A 20,902-nucleotide genomic window follows, 5' to 3' on the forward strand; every position below is an offset into this window, starting at 1 on the left:
GAAATGTATAGAAATATGCTGACATATTATGACAACTTGTTCAACCATTTTGCATGTAAAGACTTATGCGATGAACTAATGCCTAAATGTTGTGGGGGGTGAGACTATTTAACAGAGACCCATTATAATACATTTTGATCAACATGACATAAACAACTGATAATGTAGGAAACAGCAGAAAATTGTACATTATCATTTGCATGGATGACAAATGCATTTGCAACTTGTTCAAAGAAATGAGAAACTGCTTTTCTGATGTGCACAAGTGACACAATGATGTGAACATTGAACAAGTAGTTTTGAGAATTCTAATTCTGATCTGAGAAATGTACCAAAGCGACTGAGAAAAACTGTAAGGAAGGGGGAAAAGATGGAAGGAAGGGAGAAAGGAGGAAAGAAGGAAGGGAGTATGAAAGGGAGTAAGGAGGGGAGAAAAGATGGAAGGGAGGGAGAAAGGAAAGAATGGAGGAGGAAGGGAGAAAAGGAAAGAAGGAAGGAAAAGCAAAGAAGGTAATAAAGGAACGAATGACGGAAGGGAGGTAGGAAGAAAAAGGAGTAAAGGAGGGTAAAAAAGGAGGAAAAGAGGAAAGGAAGAAGAAAGGAGAGAAAGGAGAGAGCATGGCAGGAGGAAAGAAGGATAGAAGAATTGGGTCATTTTGACCCAAAGTAAGCACAAGGGTTAATACGAAAGTTGAAAGAACTAATGATGTAATCGACACAACAGCGCGTGACATTAGTCACCTGACTTTCTCCAGTAGTAGACGCCGCCTGCAGAATGCGCGCATTTCCTCTTTTCCTCACTTCCTCAGCAGCTGCTGCAGATCTGGGCATTCAGCCAACCTGTTCTGTCACGGGTTTTTGTGAGATCAGGTTGTTGCATTCAGAGAAGTCAGTGCAGACGTACAGACCTGTTCACTCCAGTTCATCGCAACTTGGAGAAATGACACAAGGAAAGATGCTATCTGTAGCAGCGTGGATTGCCTGTGAGTAATGTTTTAATTTCATGACTTTCAGCTACTGTTAAAAGTTTATTTATCTTGGAGCTTCATTGCGTCACCCGGTGTGTGAAACGGAGACCAGTTTCATTCAAAGCGAGTTTAGATTTCCATTTCATTGTATCGCCGTCTGTTATTTGCTCTTTAAATCTTTATTGAGACATTTGTGGATGAAGTTTATGTTTGCACGTGGACCAGCGATAAAACTGAACTCAGAACTCCGTGTTGAGGAATGACGACGTGACGTCACTGACCCAGATAGAGATTTTTTCTACTTCTGATGAGTTTTACTCCTAATTGTTTCTCCCCGGTCGTGTTTCCCACTTTTCATTTTTACAGCTTGCATGTGGAAGAGATCTTTTAAAGTTACAGATTTTAATAGCAATTACCTCCTCACCCCCTCCCAGATGTGGTGCAGATGCAGATCCCCCTCAAACACCAGAGTTCATGGAAAAATGTGTCTTTTCTTTTCGTGTGTGTGAGATCTGAGATGTAATTTGCCTCGAAGGACGACAACAAACTGCTTCATTCGTGGCGCAGTTTAAATTTTCTGCAGGGGAATCCCACAAGGAAAAACCCACTGACACTTTCTAGCAAAGAGAAAACAAACACACACACACACACACACACACACACACACACACACACACACACACACACACACACACACACACACACACACACACACACAATAACCACCACCATTCATGGGGCCCATTAGGGGCCAAATGTGTTTTCCTTTATTTATTTTAGTTTGTTTAGAGTAGAATGAGCCCACTACTGTTCAATTATTATTTTTATAAATCACGATGACAAATTATTTAATATTGCATGAATATTGTGAAGAGACAATGGCCACTACAGGTTTTTCCTTTGTTATAGAATAAATTGAACAATTAAGTGTACCGTCAGAGGTGAGTTTATCACGGTGTCAGCTCGACACACCACGCCCTGTTAATCGATGTGTTTTCTGCCAGATACCTGTCTGATAACACTTGGTCATAATGTTTTGGCTGATATTTGCCATGTTGCCTTGTGTGTGCAGTGGGATCAATAACAAGAAGCCTAAATGCTGTTCACCAAAAGCATTGTAGTAACACTGATAATCCAGCAGCATACACGTGTTTAGACTATCTTTGTCTGCATAACTCAAAGATGGTCATATCTAGGCTTTCACAAAATATCTATATCTACAATAATTGTTTGTTTTTTTCCTCCACAGTCTGCGCATTCCTGGTTTCTGGAATTGAAACCGTCCTCAAGTGCAACGTCAGCCAGGATTCCAGCGGTTGGACGTACAGGATCTCAGATGAGAATAAGAAGTTAACAGGCCTTTGTAAATTCCAGTGGATCAATACAACTGTAAGTTTCAACAGCTGCCCAGGATGCATTTTCTTCCTGTTTTCTTTGACCACCACAGTTTTATAACTAATACAAATACAGTTTTTACTCTAAATTTTGTAACAAAATATATCTGTATCACGCTGTATCTGCCCTGGAAACTTCCAGGTTTTTATAATTGTTTAGAGTGACAAGCTACTGTTTTGTTTTTATTCATTGATTTTAAGCGCCATGTGATTGCCACCGAGAAAGACCAAGCTGGACCGGAGTTGAACACCCTGAAGGATCCTCGATGTCTTGGAAACCTCACTCTCAAAGCAACCTGCAAGGTATTTAACTCTTCATATGCGGAAAAACAAAAATACTGCATAGTTAAATAGCTGTTTTAATCCAGAAATGTGAGTGATAAACAAGGAATTCATTTAAACATGTTATCCTTTTCTTCCTCGTCAGGCCACCATTATTATTAATGTTTTTTATTTTCCTTAGGAAAATGGATATGCTGCTGATTACATTGCCTACTGTACTGGTGAGTTTAATCTGCAATCAGTGCTTTTTTAACTTTATAGCCTGTTTTATTGTTTGTGTCATCCTCTCAGGCAGCATTTAACTGTTGGCCAAGGCTGTCAACATTGAATTTTAGTGCGTCATTTTCCTGGCTTGCTGCCCTGCCTGTCGGTGTTTGTCTGATGTCACCTGTCATGTTGCCTATTAGTTTGTCTAGTCATAATGTTGCTTTTTGTGCATGGCTTTTTATTCTGTGTTTAGTGCTTTTGTCTTGTTTGTTTTTGGCCTGTTAGTGTGTTATTGTGTCTTGTGTTATTAATGCTGATGTTACTGTTGCTGCTTCATGTTGTTCTGTTTTCGTGTGTAGCAATTGTCTGTTGTTGAGTTTATGTTAACCTGTGTGTTGATGTATTTTGGCTTAGTTTTTAGCTCTTAATCTCTATTCTGATATAGCCTTTTATTCGGAAATGTTTTATCGATTGTATCTAATAATTCTTTCTTTTAGGTTGACTATTTTTACACCTGTCCAGGGACAGCGGATGTAAAATAGCCTTTTTGGCTAATTCCGACACATTTTACATTGGTTTAAATGTGTTATTAATGTGCATTGTGCATTTTTATCTAAACCTTTAAATAAATAAATAAATACAAATTCATTGATTGTCCCATAAAGTAAATATGAACTTTATTTACTTGAATACTTTAATCTACTGTCTTCTTTTTGCAGACATCTGCAGCAAACTGGCTCCCCTTCATGAAGAGACAGGTAGGGGTGAACATGCTGGTGGCTGGTTGATCACAACTTATCACAACCTCACATCAGCACAGTTTGACTTTAAAACAATGGGAAGGTTGAAAAAACAACAAAAACAAAATTACATACGTCATCAGCAGGGCTGTAGCCAGGAAGGTTGCATAATGCATTTGTACTTTCCATTTGGAGTCATGGCGTCACCACAGATTTAAAAACATTCCCTTTATTAGCTGAAGATGCAACAACAGCTAGCACTGGATACTTTCCTAGAGCAAATAATTCCCTTTGTTTTCTTCACGTTGCAACGTTTGTCTTATTTTGAAGCTTTTTACTGCCAGCTACTGCTGAGCAGGGAGGATTACTGGCGTCTCACAGCAGAGAGGACGATTTACTGACCAATTTACCAATAAGCTCTAACATCAAAAAGTTAGTTATTGAATATTACTAACATTCAAAACTCACAAATGTTTTGTTACGGTTATTTTCTTTTGTACTGCCCAAGATCAACCTTTCTGATGTGAAGTGCTTTATTTGACCAAATCATGATATTTTTAAAAAAAGATTTCTCTTAAATTTTTGCATACTCAAAGAAATGTTTTTTCCTAGCCTAACAAACTATAAAATGTTGTTCGTTTTTAGGTGGACTTACACCCCTCTGGATCGTTCTTGGCATCGTGGCAGTAGCAGTTGCAGTCGGTGTTGGGTTTCTGCTACGCAAAAAGAAAAAAGGTTCTTTTTGTTTTTTTTCTTTCCATCACTTGAACTTAATGCATCACATAAACTTCCCTCATTTGGCATAATTGAAGCTAACAGTGCTCTTGTCATCAACAGAATGGGTGGCTACTTGCTTTTATCAACCTGTGAAGGTCAACAATCCAAAACCGGATGTGGAGGCTGGAAATGCATAGACATATCACAATTATGTGCTTAGCTCTTAAGTTCCTCATTAGTTATTGCTTTTAAAGACGGTTATCCATGCATATTAATCATGTCTTATACAACATTTTTACAAATGTATCAATGCAGTTTTAAGGGTGCTCTCACGCTAGACAAACCGTACCTTAGCCAGACACGATTGCTCCAGTCTGTTCAAGTACAGCATGATTCTGATGTGGTGCGTTTGCACATGTGTGGAGGAGGGCTTGTGTGCATCATATGACTACAAGTGTATAAGTGACAGTTCCTCGTGAACGTCATTTACTAACATACATTTTACACAGTTTATGAATCATGGGCTTCATAAACTGTTGCGAGGGCTGGATCTAACCTAATCTAACTTCGTACAAGGTGGAGCCATGTTCCTCTGGAAGCTGACAAGAATACGCCCATCGTATGTCAATCAAAGTTAGCTTTGGGTGCCAGCACCTTCAGCCGATCCTCGTTGAAGTATCTGCTGGTAGGCTTTTCCCAGGGAATATGCCGTTTAACATGTCGACTAGACGACGAAATAAAAAACGGCTCTTGTGTTTACCCGAGGCTGGGTCAATACCAAGTGTGAAATCAAACGATTGAGGCAAAACCTGGTGCAACCTGGTCTAGCGTGAGCGCACTCTGTGTTGAGGCAAGCCTTAAGATATTGTAGAAATAATGAAGAAAGTGCCATATTTTGGCACTTGTTCATGTTGATATCCAGGACAAAAGCTACTTCCAATCATGGACTAAGGGAGCATTTTTTGTAGTTTGTGGAATAATCTGCTAGCTGAGGTGTGTTGGTGCACAAATGAATGATGTACCGGTAAGCTTTCTGCTCCCTCGTACTTGGGTCCATCCTCCTGCTGCTTATGTTTACGAGACCTGTGGAAGGCTGGACCATAATGCAGCACGGCAGAGGCTTTTGTCCTGTAATATTACCGTATATATATCACAATAACGTTGAAAGTATCAACGTTTATTATTAATATATAGACAGCGTCTCCCGGGTCTTCCCCGGGGTCTCCTCCAGGACACGCTGGTGTAAGTGTCTGGGGTGAGCAGATAAAATATGGAGATAAACTCATATTATTTATAAACACTATAGACAGGGTTTGGTGTATTTGAATTACATCACCTGCTGTAAATACTACATTGTGTGTTTAAATTGTTTACTCTGGCTGCCTTAACACTGTCACTTTTATGTTATCTATGAAATCACAGCTGTTGCTCTGTATCAGCTTTCTGTTTGCTCATTCTTTTGTCCAAACACATTAAAGATTATATGGTGACAAGAATGTGGTTTAAGTTCATCATCGTTCTTCCTGTTTACAACAAGGAGTGCGTCTTTCCTGCTGATTTTATATAAGCCAATGGAGGCCGGACTAGAGTGGTGTGAGGGGTGGTGTGAGACGTGATGGGAAGTGAGTCATTGACTTCAGCTACAAAATAGTTTTCTCTCTATCAAAACATTACAAGTAACTTGATCCTTGCAGTCTAGTCCTGCTGTGGATGTTTTTCTGTTACACCATCTTTACAGTGGTTTAGCCTGAAGTTTTAAAAGTCTAAAGGAAGTAATCTAATGTATCAAACTTAGTGCTGTGAAGTGATTAAAACATTTGAGATGAATTAGTTAGTTAGGAGTCTGTAATTAATGAATCTAATTAATCTCTTTTTAATCTCACATAAAAAATGCTGAGAAAAGCCCTCAACTTGAGGTGTTTTGCTTTAAATTCATTATATTATTGTGGCAGATCAATTAATTAACGTGCTAATTTGACACCTCTAATCAAAATGACTGCTCCTCAGGGTCAACCAGGTCAGGTTTGCTGGGGAAAACCTTGCATAGCTTTCTAGTGATGTAAACACACTGGATGGTGATGTAATACCTGAAAAACACTGGTGTGATCAGGTGAAGCCAGGGAAGGTTTCTTTAATCCTTCCTACTGCACGTGTCTTTACCAGCGTCAGGGTGGAGCTTCTTTACTATGAAAGCAATAGTGTTTTGCACATTAGTTGTCATGACAATTAAACTAATGATTTAGGATTCAGATTTCTAGTTACTCCAGTAAGCATTTTATTATTTTTACGGATACGGGTGTGTAAAGTATGTGAGGATGTTGCAACCTCTTTTACATAGTCCAAGTGAGTGTAATATGAAACCGGAAAGCACCTTCACAAACGTGTCTCTAATTATATCTTTGATCATACCTTAAGCCAAACAGTGGCAAGGAAACCCTCCCCTTCAGGAGGGAAGAAACCTTGAGCAGGACCAGGATCATAAGGGGGGACCCTCCTGCCGAGGGCCAGACTGGGATGGTCGGGGGGGGGGACCGCAGGCCAGCACGCAGCTCCTGAAGCTCCAGCCTGCAAACATACACAAAAGAGAAAAAAGAGGGCCAGCACAGGAAACTATAAGTACGGTGGACAAAAATGATGGCTATGAGATATTTATAATAAATAAAAAAATGGAAAGAGAGAAGAGAAGAAGGAAAGAGGAGAAGAGAAGAAGGGTGAGAGGCACCGCACAGCGGATCATGTCAGTGCCCCCCTGCAGCAGAGGCCTATAGCAGCATATCTACCAAGAAGCTATGTTTGAGACTAACTAATATAGTATTGTTCTATAGCTGCAACTATGACTACTGACTCTAACACACTGGAGGTTACACCAACTAGAGGTTTACTAACACTAACTATAGGCTTAACTAAACAGAAAGGTTTTAAGTTTGGTTTTAAAGGTTGAGGTGGTGTCAGTCTCCTTAACCCAGATTGGAAGTTGGTTCCATAGTAGTGGTGCCTGATAGTAGAACGCCCGCCCTCCAAATGTACATTTAGATACTCTAGGAACTACGAGTAAACCTGCACTCTGAGAACAAGATGTCTTTAGATTCAGGAAATGTGAGCTTTTAAAGTAGGGGCTTCTTGGTGTTTTGTGAGACTATACTGCCATCTGCTGAAACTGTAGCTGTTGACGTAGCTGTTGACGTGAGAGCGATGAAGTGTTACACAGACCTTGTTTAAGAAGAAGAAGCCGCCTGTGGTTAGATTCTTCCCATTTCAAGGAGTTGTATGATTGAAGCCACTCATGAAGGTTGTGGCCTTTGTCATCATGTAGCAAGTGAGAAAGTACATCAATATCACTCTTATTGTAGCACGACGACAGTTTTGCTAATAGGCACGTGCACACATTCCTTCATTAGAAAACAATCAGTTATGATCGTTTCATTACCAAGATTAAGTTTTTTTTTTTACTCTGTCTGTGGAAAATAAACAAAAATCAAACAAACAAAACAGGAAGTAAAGAAAGAAAAGCCAGATTAGTAATAGTTTGGTCTTGAACTTTTACCAAACTTGACCATCAACATGACCCCCTCAAATACAGATGCGTGAGTGAGTAAAGTAACAGAAGTACTTAGCAATATGGTCTGGGCCAGATTAAATCAACAGAGCAACACCGAGCAGCTGTGAATCATGTCATATAAGTATTAAAAATAAAAAATAAAAAAATATAGTAAAATAGCTGCAGCCAGTGATGGTCAGAGGAAGCCCCATGAATCACTGAGGCCTCCAGCCCATCGTCAAAAGTGAATAGGTGAATACATGTATATATATATATATATATATATATATATATATATATATATATATATATATATATATATATGTATATATATATTTTTTTTTTATTGTTAGGATGGAAAAGGGTAACTTTCCATGCCATCTTCTAACTTTTCATATCATCCATTTTCTTTGGCAATTTTTTATTAATCAGTAACATTTCATTGGCATGTCAAATATAATATTTATCTCTGAATAATTATTCCTCATCTTTCAAATACATTTAGTGTACCTGCCATCTTCTTCCTTTTGTATTTGTTCTGTAGTTGCACTTGGTGGACCACGTGTTTAACCAAAACAAAAGGCTGGGAGTTGTAGTTTGTTCTGCTCCGGTTCCTCCGGATGTAGTTTTTTTGCCCTTTTTCGGCAGCACCTGATTGGATGGGGAGACGAGCCTCCAGGAACACTCAACCAATGGAGCGGCAAAGTGGAGTCGCCCTCTCCACCAATGTATAAATGTTTACATTAGCCATGCGGTCGAGGTCTTTTATTGCATCTGGGGACAGTCAGTGTTTTATCACTCGGACGTTTTATAATAGATCCATGCTTGGACTTGTTTGGACTTGTTGATGAAGGACCCGCGAGCTCACGATTCTGCACAATTAACGCTCCTGGTGAATTCTGGTGAACACGAAAACAGATATATATATATATATATATATATATATACATATATACATATATACACACACACACACACACACACACACACACACACACACACACACACACACACACACACACACACACACACACACACACACATATGTATAAATATATATATGGATGGATGTATATGCATATACATGTACTTATATGTATGTATATTTACATATATAAGTATATGTGTGTGACACACAATGATTCGCAGGTTAATGCGAAAGTGATGTAATCGGTCACGTGATTCCTAGTAAACGCCGCTGCTCTGAGTTTTCCTCCTATTTCCTCTTACATCAGCTGCTGCTGGAGCGTCTGGTCCATTTCGCGGAATCAGCGGAGCACAGACTTTCACTCCAGTTGCTTCAAAAGTTGCAGACATGACGCCAGAAAACATCCTATCTGTAGCAGCGTGGATTGCCTGTGAGTAATGTTTTAATTTCATGACTTTCAGCTACTGTTAAGTTTATTTATCTTGGAGCTTCATTGCGTCACCTGGTGTGTGAAACGGAGACCAGTTTCATTGAAAGAGTTTAGATTTCCATTTCATTGGATCGCCGTCCGTTAAGCCTGAATTGTGTAAATCAGCCTTTATTTACTCTTTAAATCGTTATCGAGACATTTGTGGATGAAGTTTATGTTTGCACGTGGACCAGCGATAAAACTGAACTCAGAACTCCGTGTTGAGGAATGACGACGTGATGACACTGACCCAGACGGAGCTTTTCTACTTCTGATTCACGTTTTACTCCTAATCATTTCTACCCGGTTGTGTTTCCTACTTTTCATTTTTACAGCTTGCATGTGGAAGAGATCTTTTAAAGTTACAGATTTTAATAGAAATTACCTCCTCACCCCCTCCCAGATGTGGTGCAGATGCAGATCCCCCTCAAACACCAGAGTTCATGGAAAAACGTGTCTTTTCTTTTCATGTGTGTGAGATCTGAGATTTTTATGAGCTAATTTGCGTCGAAAGACAATAGCAAATATTGCTTCATTCGTTGCGCAGTTTAATTTTGCTGCAGGGGAATCCCACAAGGAAAAACCCCACTGAAACGTTCTAGCAGGAATGACTCTCACACACACATTTCATGGGGCCCATTAGGGGCCAAATGTGTTTTTCTTTCTTTATTTTAGTTTGTTTAGAGCACAAGCCCACTGTTGTTTAATTATTGTTATACATCACAAAGACAAATGATTTAATAGGATATAGCATGAATGCCGTGAAGAGACAATGGCGACTACAGTGTTTTCCTTTGTTATAGAATAAATTAAACAATTAAGTGTACCTCAGAGGTGAGTTATTCGTCGTGCCAGTTCGACACACCACCCCCTGTTAATCGATTTGTTTTACTCTGCTCCCAGATACCGGTCTAATAACACTTGGTCCTAATATTTTGGCTGATTAGTGTTTGCCATGTTGCCTTGTGTGTGCTGTGGGATCAATAAGAAGAAGCCTAAATGCTGTCTGCATAACTCAAAGATGGTCATATGTAGGGTTTCACAAAATATCTATCATGTAGATACCTTGATGGGAAACAACGATTGTTTTTTTTTCCCTCCACAGTCTGGACATCCCTGGTTTCTGGAAGTGAAACCGTCCTCAAGTGCAACGTCAGCCAGGATTCCAGCGGTTGGACGTACAGGATCTCAGATGAGGATAAGAAGTTAACAGACCTCTGTAAAGTCCAGTGGAGCAATACAACTGTAAGTTTCAACAACAGCTGCCCAGGATGCATTTTTTTCCTGTTTTCTTTGACCAACACAGTTTTATTACTAATACAAATACAGTTTTTATTATAAATTTTGTATCAAAATATACAGTCAGTCCGGAAAGTATTCAGAACGCTTCACTTTTCCCACATTCTTTTATGTTACAGCCCTATTGATAATAGGAATAAATTCATTTTTTTTTCTCAGAAGTCTACACAAAACACCCCATAATGACGCGACTGATGCGACTTTTGTAAATGTATTAAAAATAAAAATAACAAGAAATCATATGAGCATAAGTATTCATAACGTTTGCGTAATACTTTGTAGAAGCTCCTCTGGCAGCAATTACAGCCTCAAGTCTTTTTGAATAGGTTGCTACAAGTTTGGCACACCTGTTCTTGGGCAGTTCTGCCCATTCTTCCTTACAGACCCTCTCAAGCTCCATCAGGTTGGATGGGGGGCGTCGGTGTACAGCCATTTTCAGATCTCTCCAGAGATGTTGGATGGGATTCAGGTCTGGGCTCTGGCTGGGCCACTCAAGGACATTGACATGGTTGTTCTGAAGCCACTCCTTTGATATTTTGGCTGTGTGCTTTGGGTCGTTGTCCTGCTGAAAGATGAAGCGTCGTCCTAGTCTGAGGTCAACAGCACTCTGGATCAGGTTTTCATCCAAGATGTCTCTGTGCATGGCTGCATTCATCTTTCCCTCAATCCTGACTAGTCGCCCAGGTCCTGCTGATGAAAAACACCCCCACAGCATGATGCTGCCACCACCATGCTTCACTGTAGGGATGGTGTTCTCCAGGTGATGAGCGGTGCCTGGTCTCCTCCAAACACGACGCGTGGAATTCATGCCAAATAGTTCAATCTTTGTCTCATCAGACCAGAGGATTTTTTTTCTCATGGTCTGAGAGTCCTCCAGGTGCCTTTTGGCAAACTCCAGTCGGGCTGCCATGTGCTTTTTAGTAAGGAGGGGCTTGCGCCTGGCCACTCTACCATACAAGCCTGATTGGTGGATTGCTGCAGAGATGGTTGTCCTTCTTGAAGTTTCTCCTCTCTCCACAGAGGAACGCTGGAGTTCTGACAGAGTGACCGTCGGGTCCTTGGTCACCTCTCTGACTAAGGCCCTTCTCCCCCGATTGCTCAGCTTAGGCGGGCGGCCAGCTCTAGGGAGATTCCTGGTGGTTCCAAACTTCTTCCATTTAAGGATGATGCAGGCCACAGTGCTCACTGGGACCTTCAAAGCAACAGACATTTTTCTGTACCATTCCCCAGATTTGTGCCTCGAAACAATCCTGTTTGGGAGGTCTGAAGACAATTCTTTTGACTTCATGTTTGGTTTGTGTTGCAACATGCACTGCCAACTGTGAGAGCTTATATATAGACAGGTGTGTGTCTTTCCAAATCAAGTCCAATCAACTGGATTCACCACAGGTGGACTCCGATTAAGCTGTAGAAACAACTTGAGAGAGATCAGTGGAAACAGAATGAACCAGAGCTCAATTTTGAGCTTCATGGCAAACGTTCTGAATACTTATGCACAGGTGATATTTATAGTTTTTTATTTTTTATAAATTTACAAAAATCATAACAAAACTTCTTTCATGTTGTCATTATGGGGTATTTTGTGTAGAATTCTGAGAAAAAAATGAATTTATTCCTATTATCAATAGGGCTGTAACATAAAAGAATGTGGGAAAAGTGAAGCGTTCTGAATACTTTCCGGACTGACTGTAGGTGTGAACAATGTTTACATCAGAAAGTGAGCATTCACAAAACTAGCACTGACATGTCAAATGTAAGGTTAACTAATCCTTTCACATGTAAATCCATCATTACTTAAGTGTAGTAGCCTGGTTCCTTTTCATCACGTTGTATCTGCCCTGGAAACTTCAGGTTTTTATATTTGTTTAGTGTGACAGACTACTGTTTTGTTTTTATTTATTGATTTTTAGAACCATGTGATTGCCAACAAGAATGACCCAGCTGGACCGGAGTTGAACACCCTGAAGGATCCTCGATGTCTTGGAAACCTCATATTCAAAGCAACCTGCAAGGTATTTAACTTTTCATATGTGGAAAAACAAAAATACTGCATACTAAACTATTCAATCAATAAACTGTTTTAATCCAGAAATGTGAGTGATAAACAAGGAATTCATGAAAACAAAGTTTTTATTTCTTTTCTTCCTCATCAGGCCACCATTATCATTAATGTTTTTTTATTTTCCTTAGGAAAATGGACATTTTGCTGATTACATTGCCAACTGTACTGGTGAGTTTAATCTGCTATCAGTCCTTTTTTTTTTTAACTTTGTCCTAATAGCTTGTTTTATTGTTTGTGTCATCCTCTCAGACAACATTTAACTGAATTCATTGATTGTCCCATAAAGTAAATATGAACTTTATTTACTTGAATACTTTAATCTACTGTCTTCTTTTTGCAGCCACCTGCAGCACACTGGCTCCCCTTCATGAAGATACAGGTAGGGGTGAACATGCTGGTGGCTGGTTGATCACAACTAATCACAACCTCATATCAGCACAGTTGGACTTTAAAACAATGGGAAGGTTGAAAAAACAACAACAATAAAAATACATACGTCATCAGCAGCGCTGTAGCAAGGAAAGTTGCATCATTGTACTTTCCATTTGGAGTCATGGCGTCACCACAGATTAAAAAAATGTCCTTCATAAACTGAAGATGCAACAAGAGCTAGCACTGGATACTTTCCTAGAGCAAGAAATTCCCTTTGTTTTCTTCATGTCGCACCGTTCATCTTATTTTGAGGCTTTTTACTGCCAGCTACTGCTGAGCAGGGAGGATTACTGGCGTCTCACAGCAGAGAGGACGATTTACTGACCAATTTACCGATAAGCACTAACATCAAAAAGTTAGTTATTGAATATTACTAACATTCAAAACTCATAAATGTTTTGTTACGGTTATTTTCTTTTGTACTGACCAAGATCAAGCTTTCAATAACAAGAAGCCTAAATGCTGTTCACCAAAAGCATTGTAGTAACACATGCTTGGATTATCTTTGTCTGTATAACTCAAAGATGGTCATATCTAGGCTTTCACAAAATATCTATCATGTACATGACACTTGATGGGAAACAATAATTGTTTGGAAACAATATATTGGTTGTTTCTTTTTCCCTCCACAGTCTGGACATCCCTGGTTTCTGGATATGAAACCGTCCTCAAGTGCAACGTCAGCCAGGATTCCAGCGGTTGGACGTACAGGATCTCAGATGAGGATAAGAATTTAACAGACCTCTGTAAAGTCCAGTGGATCAATGCAACTGTAAGTTTCAACAACAGCTGCCCCGGATTCATTTTCTTCCGGTTTTCTTTGACCAACACAGTTTTATAACTATTACAATTACAGTTTTTACTATACATTTTGTATTGAAATATATCTGTGAGCAATGTTTACATCAGAAAGTGAGCATTCACAAAACTAGCTCTGACATGTCAAATGTAAGGTTATTAAGTAATCCTTTCACATGTAAATCCATCAAAAGTGTAGTAGCCTGGTTCCTTTTCATCACGCTGTTTCTGCCTTGGAAACTTCAGGTTTTTATAATTGTTTAGTGTGCAGACTACTGTTTTGTTTTTATTTATTGATTTTTAGAACCATGTGATTGCCACCGAGAAAGACCAAGTTGGACCAGACTTTTACACCCTGAAGGATCCTCGATGTCTTGGAAACCTCACTCTCAAAGCAACCTGCAAGGTATTTAACTTTTCATATGTGGAAAAACAAAAATACTGCATAGTTCAATAAGCTTTTTTAAACCAGAAATGTGAGTGATAAACAAGGAATTCATTTAAAAATGTTATCATTTTCTTCCTGATCAGGCCACACTTATTATTAATGTTTTTTATTTTCCTTAGGAAAATGGATATGCTGTTGATTACATTGCCTACTGTACTGGTGAGTTTAATCTGCAATCAGTCCTTCTTTTAACTTTGTCCTAATAGCTTGTTTTATAGTTTGTGTCATCCTCTCAGACAGCATTTAACTGAATTAATTGATTGTCCCATAAAGTAAATATGAACTTTATTTACTTGAATACTTTAATCTACTGTCTTCTTTTTGCAGACATCTGCAGCAAACTGGCTCCCCTTCATGAAGATACAGGTAGGGGTGAACATGCTGGTGGCTGGTTGATCACAATAATCACAACCTCACATCAGCACAGTTTGACTTTAAAACAATGGAAAGGTTGAAAAACAACAATAAAAATACATACGTCATCAGCAGGGCTGTAGCCAGGAAAGTTGCATCATGCATTTGTACTTTCCATTTGGAGTCATGGCGTCACCACAGATTTAAAAACATTCCCTTCATGAGCTGAAGATGCAACAAGAGCTAGCACTGGATACTTTCCTAGAGCAAGAAATTCCCTTTGTTTTCTTCACGTTGCAACGTTCGTCTTATTTTGAGGCTTTTTGCCGCCAGCTACTGCTGAGCAGGGAGGATTACTGGCGTCTCACAGCAGAGAGGACGACTTATTGACCAATTTACCAATAAGCTCTGACGTCCAAAAGTTAGTTATTGAATATTACTAACATTCAAAACTCAAATGTTTTGTTACGGTTATTTTCTTTTGTACTGCCCAAGATCAAGCTTTCAATAACAAGAAGCCTAAATGCTGTTCACCAAAAGCATTGTAATAACACATGCTTAGATTATCTTTGTCTGCATAACTCAAAGATGGTCATATGTAGGCTTTCATAAAATATCTATCATGTAGACACCTTGATGGGAAACAATAATTGTTTGGAAACAATATATTGGTTGTTTTTTTCCCTCCACAGTCTGGACATCCCTGGTTTCTGGAAAGAAAACTGTCCTCAAGTGCAACGTCAGCCAGGATTCCATTGGTTGGACGTACAGGATCTCAGATGAGGATAAGAAGTTAACAGACCTCTGTAAACTCTGGTGGATCAATGCAACTGTAAGTTTCAACAACAACTGCCCAGGAAGCATTTTCTTCCTGTTTTCTTTGATCACAGCTTTATAACTAATACAAATACAGTTTTTACTATAAATGTTGTAACAAAATATATCTGTGAACAATGTTTACATCAGAAAGTGAGCATTCACAAAAGTAGCTCTGACATGTCAAATGTAAGGTTATTAAGTAATCCTTTCACATATAAATCCATCATTACTTAAGTGTAGTAGTCTGGTTCCTTTTCATCACGCTGTATCTGCCCTGGAAACTTCAGGTTTTTATAATTGTTTAGTGTGACAGACAAATGTTTTGTTTTTATTTAATTGTTGATTTTTGGCAGGATATGATTTCCAACAAGAAACACCCAGCTGGACCGGAGTTGAACACCCTGAAGGATCCTCGATGTCTTGGAAACCTCATATTCAAAGCAGCCTGCAAGGTATTTAACTTTTCATATAAAATAAACAAAAATACTGCATACTAAACTATTCATTCAATAAACTGTTTTAATTCAGAAATGTAAGTGATAAACAAGGAATTAATTAAAAAAAAAAAGTTTTCTTTCTTTTCTTCCTGATCAGGCCATTCATGTTTTTTATTTTACTTAGGAAAATGGACATGATGTTGAATACATTGCCAACTGTACTGGTGAGTTTAATCTGCTATCAGTCCTTTTAACTTTTCCTAATAGCTTGTTTTATAGTTTTTGTCATCAAAATCTGAATTCATTGATTGTCCCATAAAGTAAATATGAACTTTATTTACTTGAATACTTTAATCTACTGTTTTCTTTTTGCAGACGTCTGCAGCACACATGGAGATACAGGTAGGGGTGAACATGCTGGTGGCTGGTTGATCACACAACCTCACACAACCTCAAACAGCACAGTTGGACTTTAAAACAATGGGAAGGTTGAAAAAACAACAACAAAAATACATACGTCATCAGCAGGGCTGCAGCCAGGAATGTTGCATCATGCATTTGTACTTTCCATTTGGAGTCATGTCACCACAGACTTAAAAAATTCCTTTTGTATAGGCTGGATTATGGTTCTGCGCTACACCAACGCAGAGCACACGCCGTCACAGTGACGCCGTCGTGAACCCTTCTGACTTCTCCAACACTCCATTTTGCCGCGGTGCAATACCCCCCGCGACCGCTATGGGGGGGTGCGTTTGAATGGTTTATCCGACTTTTCCGGCCACAGTGAATCAAAGAGATAAGGACAACTATTGTGTAAAAAACCAAAACAAAATAAATCACACATACACGAAGAAAAGAGCGCTGAAAGTTCACGACTGTTTCACAAACCGGAAATGCGTTGCTACCAAGCGACCAATCACAGCCCTCTCGGTCTGCGTTGGTCTGTGACCTCTTGACACGTTGTTACAATTTGTGGGAGGTGCGCATCAGGCGCGGCGTTGGGTGCTCATTGCGGCGCAATCTGCGGCGTAGGCTCGGCGTCGATTTGTTGCAGAAGCATAATCCAGCCTTAAACTGTATATGCAACAAGAGCTAGCACTGGATACTTTCCTAGAGCAAGAAATTCCCTTTGTTTTCTCGTCGCAACGTTTGTCTTATTTTGAAGCCTTTTACTGCCAGCTACTGCTGAGCAGGGAGGATTACTGGCGTCTCACAGCAGAGGACGACTTACTGACCAACTTACCAATAAACTCTAACATCAAAAAGTTAGTTATTGAATATTACTAACATTCAAAACTCACAAGTTACGCTTATTTTCTTTTGTACTAACCAAGATCAAGCTTTTCTGATGTGAAGTGCTTTATTTGACCAAATCATGATATTTTTGAAAAAAGATTTTTGCATACTCAAAGAAATGTTTTTCCTAGCCTAACAAACTATAAAATGTTGTCCCTTCTTAGGTGGACTTACAGCCCTCTGGATCGGTCTTGGCATTGGCGGGGCAGTAGCACTTGCAGTGCTGGGTGTTGGGTCTCTGATATACAAAAAGAAAAAAGAAAAGAAGAAAGGTTATTTTTGTTTTTTTCTTCCCATCACTTCAACTTAAAGCATCACATAAACTTCCCTCATTTGGCATAATTGAAGCTAACAGTGTTCTTGTCATCAGCAGAACGAGTGTCTACTTGCACTTATCAACCTGTGAAGAAGGACAACAATCCAAAACCTCCGGATGTGGAGGCTGGAAATTCATAGACTTGTCACAATTATGTGCTTAGCTTGTGCTTAAGTTCCTAGTTAGTTAGTGCTTTTTTCTGTTGCTTTTAAAGATGCATATTAATCATGTTGTATACAAAATTTTTAGAAATGTATCAGTGCAGTTTTAAGGGTGCTCTCACGCTAGACGAACCGTACCGTAGCCAGACACGATTGCTCCAGTCTGTTCAAGTACAGCATGATTCTGATGTGGTGCGTTTGCACATGTGTGGAGGAGGGCTTGTATGGATCATATGCCTACAAGTGTATAAGTGACAGTTCCTCGTGAACGTCATTTACTAACATACATTTTACACAGTTTATGAATCATGGGCTTCATAAACTGTTGCGAGGGCTGGATCTAACCAGAAAAAAACAAAGTCAGCATCGTTGTTATCATGTATTCTCTGCTGTTCACCATCGTGCTGATTCTCTGACGTGGTGCACATTTCGAGTAAACAAACAAGCACGTATTGTGCTGACATATGTAGGAGCAGCAATCATGCTCCAGCTTGACTGTCCAGGGGAATAAACCCTGGCAGATCCCTGTGACCTTAAATAAGCGGCTATAGATGATAGCTGGATGGATGGATGGATGAGACTGCCGTATACGTCACTTTCACTTGCTTTGCTGCACTCGAATGACGTCCAGAAATCCATTCATTCCTATTGAAACCTCTGGTCTTTAGGGAGCGTATGTGCTGTGGTAGCATCCATTGTGAGCTGCCCCCGCACAAATAACTAGCAGGCTTTTGAAAAATGTCTTGTTCAGTTGTTTGATAATGTGGTGAAACTGCACAGGCTACAAGTGTAGGCTGGTATAAGAACAGTTTCTCCCCAGAGGTGGCAGTAACATGGCCTTGGTGCTCCGGGCCCATCTGGAAAGAACTTTACTTTCTTAAGTTGAACACCCGGGGCGTTTTCCATATTCCATATGGATGGACCATATACTTAAAAAAACAAACAAAATAATGGACAAGCCATTGAGTCATGTGACCCACTGGTTTCTGAAAAACTGCTTTAAAGTCAGTTTTTCTTCGTACAAGGTGGAGTTATGTTCCTCTGGAAGCTGACAAGAATACGCCCACCGTATGTCAATCAAAGTTAGCTTTGGCTGCCAGCTCCCGTCGAAATATCTGCAGAGCTGCTGGCAGGCTTTTCCCGGGGAATATACCGTTTAACATGTTCACTTGACGGCGAAATAAAAAACGACTCTTGTGTTTACCCGAGGTTGGGTCAGTACCAAGTGTGAAATCAAACGATTGCAACCTGGTCTAGCGTGAGCGCACTCTGTGTTGAGGCAAGCCTTAAGATATTGTAGAAATAATGAAGAAAGTGCCATATTTTGGCACTTGTTCATGTTGATATCCAGGACAAAAGCTACTTCCAATCATGGACTAAGGGAGCATTTTACGTAGTTTGTGGTATTAACTGCTAGCTGAGGTGTGTTGGTGCACAAATGAATGATGTCAGCTTTCTGCTCCCTCGTACTTGGGTCCATCCTCCTGCTGCTTATGTTTACGAGACCTGTGGAAGGCTGGACCATAATGCAGCACGGCAGAGGCTTTTGTCCTGTAATATTACCATATATATATATATAAAAATAGCGTTGAAAGTATCAACGTTTATTATTAATATATAGACAGCGTGTCCCGGGTCTTCCCCGGGGTCTCCTCCAGGACACGCTGGTGTAAGTGTCTGGGGTGAGCAGATAAAATATGGAGATAAACTCATATTTATAAACACTATATAGGGTTTGGTGTATTTGAATTACATCACCCACTGTAAATACTACGTTGTGTGTTTAAATTGTTTACTCTGGCTGCCTTAACACTGTCACTTTTATGTTATCTATGAAATCACAGCTGTTGCTCTGTATCAGCTTTCTGTTTGCTTATTCTTTTGTCCAAACGCATTAAAGATTATATGGTGTCAAGAGCGTGGTTTAAGTTCATCATTGTGCTTCATGTTGACAAGGAGTGTGTCTTTATCTGCTGATTTTACCTAAGCCAATCGAGGCCGGACTAGAGTGGTGTGACGGGTGACAGGAAGTGAGTGAGTCATTGACTTCTGCCAGTACTGGAGTTGAGGAGGGATGAGGGGGGATGGCATCCCCCCTGAAATAAAAACGGTCCAAATCATCCCCCCTGTAAAACTGCCATCCCCCCTTTCCATCCCTTATGTAATTTCATCAATGAATGTGGTTTTACTGCTATTTTAACATTTAGAGTCATCACCAGAAAAATAACACCAGAAAAATAACTTATTTGACAATTTTCACCTGTTTCAAGTAAATTTTCACTTGAAATAAGTAGAAAATCTGCCAGTGGGACAAGATTTATCTTCTCATTACAAGCAAAAAAATCTTGTTCCACTGGCAGATTTTTCTACTTATTTCAAGTGAAAATCTACTTGAAACGGGTGAAAATTGTTGTTTTTTTTTCCAGTGATGAGTCTTGTTTTAAGTGTAAAGAGATTTTTTTTTTTTACTAAAATGAGACATTTTAACTAGAAATAAGACAAATATTCTTGTTAAGATTTTGAGTTTTTGCAGTGATGTATTTTACTTATCCTGTGAAGGACAGAGGCATATTGATAAGTTCAGAAAACTGTTTTTTATTTTTGTGTTTTGATGTATTTGATGTAAGCCCAGTGGATATTTAAAGCTTACAGAAGGCTGCATTTAACTGCTGCTATGTCATTCCTGCAGTATTTCTGCAGGTGTTTTGGTCACTGCTATTATTTGTAATATATTATATTATTTGTATCAGCACAAATTATCTGTCCCCATATGATAAAATCCACCATCCCCCCTGGTTGTTTTTTTACAACTCGAGTACTGACTTCTGCTATGAATTGTTTTCTCTCTATCAAAACATCTTTAAAGTAACTTGATCCTCATAGTCTAGTCCTTTTAAAAGTCTAAAGGAAGTAATCTAATGTATCAAAATTAGTGCTGTGAAGCGATTAAAATTTTTTAGATTAATTAGTTAGGATCTCTAATTAATTAATTAATTAATCTCTTTTTTTAATCTCACCTAAAAATTGCTGAGAAAAGCCCTCAACTTGAGGTGTTTTCCTTTAAATCCATTACATTATTGTGGCAGATCAATTAATTAATCGCAATTAACGTGCTAATTTGACACCTCTAATCAAAATGACTGCTCCTCAGGGTCAACCAGGTCCGGTTTGCTGGGGGAAAAGCTGGCATAGATTTCTAGTGATGTAAACACACTGGATGGTGACGTAATACCTGAA

The 20,902-nt window shown here is 39.3% G+C and overlaps 1 protein-coding gene across 1 annotated transcript; it reads left to right on the plus strand.

The window, feature by feature from the left end:
* The first annotated feature begins 9,101 nt into the window (after positions 1-9,101).
* On the plus strand, positions 9,102-19,570 carry LOC133462326 (uncharacterized). The gene is made up of 15 exons (XM_061743532.1): positions 9,102-9,204; positions 10,349-10,488; positions 12,453-12,554; positions 12,733-12,772; positions 12,945-12,983; positions 13,669-13,808; positions 14,139-14,240; positions 14,402-14,441; positions 14,610-14,648; positions 15,329-15,468; positions 15,809-15,907; positions 16,077-16,116; positions 16,268-16,294; positions 17,353-17,460; positions 17,559-19,570. Exons 1-15 carry the CDS (start codon positions 9,162-9,164, stop codon positions 17,642-17,644), a joined length of 1,185 nt encoding a protein of 394 aa, XP_061599516.1. The 5' UTR covers positions 9,102-9,161; the 3' UTR covers positions 17,645-19,570.
* The last annotated feature ends 1,332 nt before the right edge of the window (positions 19,571-20,902 follow it).

The sequence above is a fragment of the Cololabis saira genome, chromosome 16 (assembly GCF_033807715.1).
Source record: "Cololabis saira isolate AMF1-May2022 chromosome 16, fColSai1.1, whole genome shotgun sequence".
Lineage (NCBI taxonomy): Eukaryota > Metazoa > Chordata > Actinopteri > Beloniformes > Belonidae > Cololabis > Cololabis saira.

Excerpts from the sequence above, each read along its gene's own strand:
- LOC133462326 (XM_061743532.1), top strand. The coding sequence starts at position 9,162 with ATGACGCCAGAAAACATCCTATCTGTAGCAGCGTGGATTGCCT. Across the intron at positions 10,489-12,452 it reads TCCAGTGGAGCAATACAACT|AACCATGTGATTGCCAACAA; the intron begins GTAAGTTTCAAC and ends ATTGATTTTTAG. Across the intron at positions 14,649-15,328 it reads TCCCCTTCATGAAGATACAG|TCTGGACATCCCTGGTTTCT; the intron begins GTAGGGGTGAAC and ends TTCCCTCCACAG.